Source organism: Sciurus carolinensis, chromosome 1 (assembly GCF_902686445.1).
Source record: "Sciurus carolinensis chromosome 1, mSciCar1.2, whole genome shotgun sequence".
In the NCBI taxonomy this organism is placed as follows: Eukaryota; Metazoa; Chordata; class Mammalia; order Rodentia; family Sciuridae; genus Sciurus; species Sciurus carolinensis.
In genome coordinates this window covers 91,401,172-91,410,031 of record NC_062213.1, presented here as the reverse complement: position 1 = coordinate 91,410,031, position 8,860 = coordinate 91,401,172, and the positions used below count along the sequence as shown (strand labels likewise).

The window sequence follows — 8,860 nt, the reverse complement described above, 5'->3', positions numbered from 1 at the left end:
GATTGTTTTGGTAATTCTGGGTCTCTTGTTTTTCCAAATGAATTTTGCTTTGTCTAGTTCCATGAAGAATGTCATTGGGATTTTAATGAGAATTGCATTAAATCTGTATAATAGCTTTGGTAGTATGGCCATTTTGTCAATATTATTTTCTCCATCCAAGAGCACAGGAGATATTTCCATATTCTAAGTTCTTCTTCAATTTCCTTCTTTACTGTTTTGTAGTTTTTCTTGTAGAGGTCTTTCACCTCTTTTGTTATGTTGATTCCCAAGGGTTTTTTTTTTTTTTTTTTTTTTTTGAGACTATTGTGAAAAATTTGAGTTTCTCTTTTTTTTCTTATTTAGTCTAGCTAAAGACTTGTCCATTTTGAAGATTCTCTCAAATAACCAATTTTTGGGTTTGTCAATATTCTCTACATTTTTATTCTTTATTTCATTAGTCTCCTCTCTAATCTTCATTATTTTCTTCCTTCTGCTTGCTTTGGGTTTAATTTATTCTTCTTTTTGTAATGTCATAATTTAAGAAGAGTAAGTAGAGATCTCTTTCCTTTTTTAATGTGAATTTTTATCACCACAAATTTGCCCCAACATCTCCATTAATTGCATGTCATGTTTTTTTTTTTTCATTTTCATTCATATCCAAGTATTTTTAAATTTTGTTTTATTTCTTTTTTGATCCATTAGTTATTTAGTAGCATATAGTTTAATTACTGCATTTTCTGTGCAGAATCTACAATGATACTTAATAATTTTATTTTTGTGTGGGTCAGAAAACATACCTTGCATGATTTCTATCCTTTTTAACTTATTGAGACTTAATTTATGTCCTAATAAATAGTTTATCTTTAAGAATGTTTTATGTACATTTAAGAAAAATGTGTTTTCTGATTATCAGAGTAGTCTATATATATATATATATGGTTAATTTATTTAACAATATTGTTTAAGTTTTATGTGTCCTTGCTGGGCTTCAATTTGCTTATTCTATCAATTATTGAAAGTGAGATACTGAAGACTTTGACTACTGATGAATTATTTATTTCCCTCTCCAATTCATCAATTTTTGATGCACATGTTTTAGGGCTGTATTGTTTGGTGAATATGTTCACATTTGCTATGTCTTCATGATGAATCATTTCTTTTTTTAAGATTTATTTATTTTGATTCATTGTAAACAAATGGGGTAAAACTTATTTCTCTGGAAGTAGAGTCATACCATTTCCATAATCATACATGTACGTAGAGTAATGATGTTTGTCTCAATTTGTTATTTTTTCCTTCCCCCCACCCCTCCCACCTCTCTTTCTTCTATATAATCCATCCTTCCTCCATTCTTGCCTCCCTCCCATCCTCTATTATGTATCATCATCCACTTATTAGAGAGATCATTCGGCCTTTGGTTTTGGGGGATTGGCTTATCTCACTTAGCATGATATTCTCCAACCTCATCCATTTGCCTGCAAATGCCATAATTTTATTCTTCTTTATGGCTGAGTAATATTCCATTGTGTATATATACCACAGTTTCTTTATCCATTCATCAATTGAAGGGCATGGAGGTTGGTTCCACAATCTAGTTATTGTGAATTGAGAGGCTATGGACACTGATGTGGCTGCATCACTGTAGTATGCTAATTTTAAGTCATTTGGGTATAGGCCAAATCAGACAGAGAGACATCGAGGAAAGAAAATTTCAGACCAATATCCCTAATGAATATAGATACAAAAATTCTTAACAAAATTTTAGTAAATTGCATACAAAAACATATTAAAAAGATAGAGCACCATGATCAAATGTGTTTATCCCAGGGATGCAAGGTTGGTTCAACATCCAGAAATCAATAAATGTAATTCACCAAATCAACAGACTTAAAGTCAAAAATCACATGATTATTTTAATAGATGCAGAAAAAGCATTTGATAAAATACAGCACCCTTTCATGCTCAAAACTCTAGAAAAAAAATAGAGATAGTAGGACTATTCTTCAACATTGTAAAGGCTATCTATGCTAAGCCCATGGCCAATATCATTCTAAGCGGAGAAAAACTGAAAGCATCCCCCTAAAAATTGAAACAAGGCAGGGATGCCCTCTTTCACCACTTCTTTTCAACATTGTCCTTGAAATTCTAGCCAGAGCAATTAGACAGACCAAAGAAATTAAAGGGACAAGAATAGGAAAAGAAGAACTCAAACTATCCCTATTTGCAGATGAGGTGGTTCTATATTTAGAGAAGCTGAAAAAATTCCACCAGAAAACTTCTAGAACTCATAAATGAATTCAGTAAAGTAGCAGGATATAAAATCAATGCTCATAAATCTAATTCATTTTTATTCATAAGTGAATCCACTGAAAGAGAATTTAGGAAAACTACCCCATTCATCGTAGCCTCAAAAAAAAAAAAAATACTTGGGAATTAATCTAACAAAAAAGGTGAAAGACGTCTATAATGAAAACTACAGAACACTAAAGAAAGAAATTGAAGAAAATCTTAGAAGATGGAAAGATCTCCCATGTTCTTGTATCGGAAAAATTAGTATTGTCAAAATGGCCATACTACCAAAAGTGCTATACAGATTCAATGCAATTCCAATTAAAATCCCAATGACATACCTCATAGAAATAGAGCAAGGAATTATGTCTTTTTTAAAGTGTCCTATCTCATCTCTAGTAGTCAACATTGTTTTAAAGTCAGTTTTGTCTGATACTGACATAGAAAATTAGACTCTTTTGGTTACCATTTTGTATAGTGTAACTTTTCCCTTTTTTTTACTGCTGACTTAAATCTTTGAGTCTAAATACATCTCTTACAGAAGGATAAAGTTGAATTTTTGTACCATTCTTACTTACGTCTTGTGGAGGGGTTGTTACCACCAAAGGATTATGGAGATGATTGAGAACACAACACCAACTATATTCTGCTAATTTCTGCCTTCATACTCTAATACTTTATATATGACATCTTTCCACTTTTTTATGTCTTATGACTTTTTTGTTTTTCAATTCATATGCTACTACTTTCTGCATTAAATAGTTATTTTACTGTATACACTTTAATTTCTTGTTATTTCTTTTACTGCAAATATTTTTAGTTATTCTCATAGTGGTTGCCCTCTCCTAACTTATACTATCTTGTTTGGAATAAGACTAATGTAATTTCATTAGTATATAAAACCTTTTCTCTTATATATTTCTTTTTTATTCTCTCTATATTACTATAGTCAGACAAGTTATATATTTATTCATCATAGGGTTATCAACACAGTTTCATATTTATTCCTTTCACACTGCAAGTATTACTGTGGATTATGCACAGAGAAAGTACTTCTCTCCAGTTTCTCAGATTTACACAACACAAGATTTTCCCACACACTCTGTCCTCTTGCCTCATCAAGGAAGATGGGCACATACACATTTCCATTCTTTTTCCTTCTGCTTAGGAACTAGCAAGTCATAGGACACTAAAACATTAGTGGGAAGACCTGAACATGTCTGACCACTCTGGTTGATTGAGTGCAGAAGTTTGTATAATTGGAGGATTCAGTAATACTTTATACTGAATTATTTTATACTCCTATGCCACTTCTTCCAACCTAGTCAGAATTAGTAAAAGATGATATTTTGATTCCTATTTGCGTATTATTTTTCTTATTTCACAATTGGGTTAAAAACTAGATAAGAGATAAACATGGAGAATTTTGCATAACCCCTCAATATGTTATTAATAATAATCAAGAATTACAACCCACTTAGTCTTTAATATTAAAGCTATTTAAATGATAAGATTGCATTCAAAGGGAACATCAATGCCAGGGAAAATTTTTCCCTATGTAGTTAATATTTTATATGGTATAGTGATTATAAAACTAATATGTTGTTATTATAGAACTTTGAGGAAAATATGAGTAATTTTAAAATAAACCATAAACTTGAAAAACATAAATTTAAAGTAACATTAAATGGTGCTGGGAAACTGGAAATCCATATGTGGCAAAATGAAATTGATCCCCTATATCTTACCCTGCAAAACAATCAACTCAAAGTGGATCAAAGATGTAGGCACTAAACAGAGACCCTGTGCCTAATGAAAAAGTAGGCCCAAATCATGTTGGCTTAGGATCTGACTTAATTATACAGACTCTAAAGCACAAGAAGTAAAATAAAAAATCAATATATGGGATGAATTCAAACTAAAAAGCTTCTTCTCAGCAAAGGAAACAATCAATATCATGAAAAGAGAACCTACAGAATAGGAGAAAATCTTTACCACCTGCACTTCAGATAGAGCACTAATCTCCAGGATATATAAAGAACTCAAGAAACTAACACTGAAAAAACAAATAACCCAATCGATAAATGAGCTAAGGAACTGAACAGACACTTCACAGAATAAGAAATGCAATCGATTGGCAAATATAATAAAAAATGTTCAACATATCTAGCAATTACAGAAATACAAATCAAAACTACTATAAGATTTCATCTCACTCCAGTAAGAATAGCAATTATCAAGAATATAAGCAACACTAAGTGTTGGCGAGCATGTGGGGGAAAGGGTGCACTCATACATTGTTGGTGGGACTGCAGATTGGTGCGATGACTCTGGAAAGCAGTGTACAGGTTCCTCAGAAATCTTGGAGTGAAACAATCATTTGACCCAGTTATCTCACTCCTTCGTTTATACCCAAAGGACGTAAAATCAGCATACTACAGTGATGCAGCCACATCAATGTTTATAGCAGTTCAATTCACAATAGCTAGATTGTGGAACCAACATAGATGCTCTTCATCAGATGAATGGATAAAGAAAATGTGGTACATATGCACAATATAATGTTACTCAGTCTTGAAGAAGAATGAAATTATGGCATTTGCAGGTAAATAGATGGAGCTGGAGGATATCATGCTAAGTGAAATAAGCCAACCCCAAAAAATCAAAAGCTGAATGTTTTCTCTGAGTAGCAGATGCTGATCCATAATGGGGGAGAGTGTCAGGAGCCAAGAAGAAGTTCTCATTCTGAGAACGTTCTGACCTTTACGATAAGCAGCAGCCCAGGGAGCATTTTGCGTTTGCCTCCCCTGAGCAAACACCCTGCAGCTGATGGCTGACGGATTCCCAGAGCGCGCCCCTCCCCACTCCCAGCTGATAGTTCTGCCTATGGCCCGCCCCCGCTTCTCTTCCTTCCGGGATTTCACCTTCCCGCCGGTGTGAACTTGCAACTTATCAGGAGCCCAAAAGAAAAACACAGCCAACCAGCCTGTGTCTCATCATACCCCTCATTCCCTCAGCATAAATACCCGTGAGAACAATAAAGATTTGCAGCTTGATCAGAATTCCTGTCTTGCTGTCACTCCCTGTATCTCTTGTCTCTTCATTCCTTCTCTCTTAGGTTCCCTGTCCTGCTATGATGTCCCTCCGGTCGAGACAGGAGAGGGATGTAGGGACTTTGGACTGTGCAGAGGGGCGTGAGGGGAGATGTTTGGGTGGGGCATGGAAATGAGGGGTGGAATGAAATGGACATTATTACCCTATATACCTGTATGAATGTATTACTGGTGTGACTGCACCATGTTCATCCAGAGGAAGGAGAAGTTGTACTGCATTTGTGTACAATGTGTCTAAATGCACTCTACTGTCACATATAATTAGAACAAATTACAAAAATAAATAAATAAAAAATAAGTAATAAAAATAAAATTTCACCAGGAATTTTTTTCCACATACACACATATGTATACCCATCAATAATTGTCTTTATCCATTTTTTAATTTCTTATAAAATTATAGTTTATACAATAAAATTTTATATTCTGCTTTTTCATTTAATATTGCAATTATTGAATGTCATTTTTTTCTTTGAAAATATGACTTCTAATATTCTCCGATACATAAATCACAATTAGTCTAAATATTTTTCTGTTTTAGGATTTTTAAATGCTTTTAATATTTTAGTTAAAGTGATGAATTCGATATTTTCATATATATATATTTTCCCTAAATTATGCCCACAATATGAAAGCCTAAATTTGAAATTATAAGACCAATGGGTTTGAATGTTTTCATTTAAATTTAAAAGAGTTCAAAATAATTTGTCTAAGTATAAGTAGTTACTCTGGTAGTGGTTGACCTGGGGATGAAAATTAATCTCTTAATTTATACAATCTAGTATAAATTCAAAATATGTGTTTCTACTATTATGCACAATAGGTAATATGTTTATATAAATAACCAGTTGAAAATGTTGGGGTATTTCAATATTTTTAAAATTTTTATTTTTGATATTAAATATTACTGAATTTTAATGGTTTCTATGTTAGTTTTCTAGGACTGCTGTTACAAAGCACTAAAACATGGGTGCTTTAGAATAACAAAAATTTGTAGTCTCTGTTCTAGGATAGAAATCAGAAACCAAGGTGCTGGTGGGGCCACGTTGTCCCTCACTGCTCTGAGGGAATCCTTTCTTGGCTCTTCTATCTTCTGGTGTTTACCAGAAGATCCTCTCATTCCTTGGCTTGCAGATATTTCACCCAGTATCCTGGTTGTCATCTCCACATGTGTCTTCCCTCTGTGGTCATTTGTGCTGTGTCCAAATTTCCTCCTTTTATAATGACTCCAGTCATATGGCGGTAGGCCCAACCCAGTGAGTTCATTTGAGTTTGAGCATCACTTCCAAAATCTTATTTCCAAATAAGATCATGTCTTTAGGTACTAAGGACTAAAACCTGAATATATTTCTTTTTGTAGGACACAATTTAACCCATACCATTTACTTAATTTTTATTACACTTATATTCTTAATCTATTTTTCCACTGAGCATTCAATTTTTAGAGATTTACCTGAAAGGATTTTTAATATTTAAGAATTCTATATATAGGTTGGAAATATCATCTACTCTGTTACTCTAAATTTTTTCTATTATTTATTATTTGCAGAAAATTAACAACTAGGAATTAAATTGATTTCATCTTTATCTTTTATTTCTCCAAGATAAGGAGTGTACTAACACTCTTTTCCTACCCTGAAAACAGAAAGATAGTTTTATTCTTTATATTAGTTTATCCTGTCTGGAATTTATTTGGTAAGTTCTATGAAGAAAGTGTCTCCCTCCTTCCCCTCTCCTTTTATCCCAACCCTCCTTCTACCTTCAGCCCCTGTCCATATTTTATATAGATTTTTTTAAATGCCTGAAATTTGTCTTTTGACTTATTGTTATAGAGGTTACTTCTTTGGAATATGGTTCTCTTATCATGAGTATGCATATATGAACGTACATATATATATGCAAATACACATATACACAGATGAATGGTGTTTAAGTACTGGAGGTTGATGGTTAAATAAAGGTGAGACTGAGTTAAAAATGTGTTGTAATCCTCTCCCTATTCAGGCCTGAAAATATCCTATACATTTTTTAACTACTGCAATCCCCCTCTTCCCTTGACCCACTTCCTTTGCAAAGTATGGTCTTTTTGAGGGCTGCCTTTACTTCACGGTTCCTCAGACAGTAAATGATGGGGTTTAAAAGTGGAACAATGACAGTGTAGAGAACAGATACCACCTTGTTGGAATTGTAGGCATACATGAGCTTGGGACGTGCATAGGTGAAAAGCGTTGTGGAATAGAAGAGAGTGACAACTGTCAGGTGAGAGGCACAGGTGGAAAAAGCCTTTTGGCGACCCTGAGAGGAAGGGATCTTGAGGATGGTGGTGAGGATGGTGGCATAAGATGCCACCACTACACAAAGGGGAACAGCGATGACCATGAGTGCCAAGAAGAAGTCCACCAGTTCAGCCTGGGAGGAGTCTTCACAGGAGACATTGAGGAGTGGAGAGATATCACAAAAGTAGTGATTGATGTGAGGTGTGCCACAGTAGTGGAGTCGGGCTATGAAAACCATCTTAATCATGGCAGTCATGAGTCCACACAGCCAGCATCCTCCAGCCAGTGCACCACAAAGTTGGTTGGTCATGATGACCTGGTAACGTAGTGGATTACAAATGGCTACGTAGCGGTCAAAGGCCATGACAGCAAGGAGTATGTACTCAGTGCAGACAAAAGTCACAAAGAAGTAAAGTTGAGTCATGCAGCCATTGAAGGAAATGCTCTTGTCATGGCTGAGGAAGTCTACCAGCATCTTGGGACTGATGACTGTTACATACCACATCTCCAGGAAGGAGAGGTGGCTCAGAAAGAAGTACATGGGCTTGTGCAGCTGCCCATCACAGCGAATGGCTAAGATGATAAGAAAGTTCTCCAGCAGAGTCAACAGATAAGTTGCCAGGAAAACAGAGAACAGGAGAAGGTGGAAAGCTGGTCGAGTTGGAAATCCCAGAAGAATGAAATATGTTGTCACGGTACGATTATCTACTTCCAGAACTTGGGTGATCATGACTGGCTGTGGACATAGACAAAGTCAGTTTCTTCTGTGTCCTAACCACCAGCCTATGGTTAATTACACTGGAGCCCACCACCAGCAAATTTATCACAATAGGAGCTTTCCTCCCTTTATTTATTTCTTCACAAATAGTGATGGGAAACAATACTTTTAAGCAATGATTAACCACAGAAAGTTTATATTTTAATTTTTTTCCAAATTAGTTCAAGAGGAGACACTTGATCACAGTCACACAGAAGCGAAATTAGAATCTCTGATTCTCAGTTCTGTGCTTTGTCCATCTATCACTGTTGGGCATAGGAAAATGGCGTCTCTACCACACTTACTACAAGCAAAACGTTGAAGTCCACTGTAGGTGTAAAGAAAGCAGAAGACCCAATTTCTCATTTTCTCTGTATCATTTATGTGAGTCTGGAGTGGTTACATGACCCACTAATCTGTAAAACGTAGATAATCCTCTTGTTTTT

At 34.8% G+C, this 8,860-nt stretch overlaps 1 protein-coding gene across 1 annotated transcript; it reads right to left on the bottom strand.

Annotated features, from left to right (window-relative positions):
- Positions 1 to 7,409: 7,409 nt before the first annotated feature.
- Positions 7,410 to 8,387, bottom strand: LOC124965324 (olfactory receptor 6Y1). Its single transcript, XM_047526213.1, has one exon. It carries the CDS (start codon positions 8,385 to 8,387, stop codon positions 7,410 to 7,412), a length of 978 nt encoding a protein of 325 aa, XP_047382169.1.
- Between the last annotated feature and the right edge of the window lie 473 nt (positions 8,388 to 8,860).

Bases quoted from the DNA above. Each gene is read 5' to 3' on its own strand.
- LOC124965324 (XM_047526213.1), bottom strand. From the start codon at position 8,387: ATGATCACCCAAGTTCTGGAAGTAGATAATCGTACCGTGACAACATAT.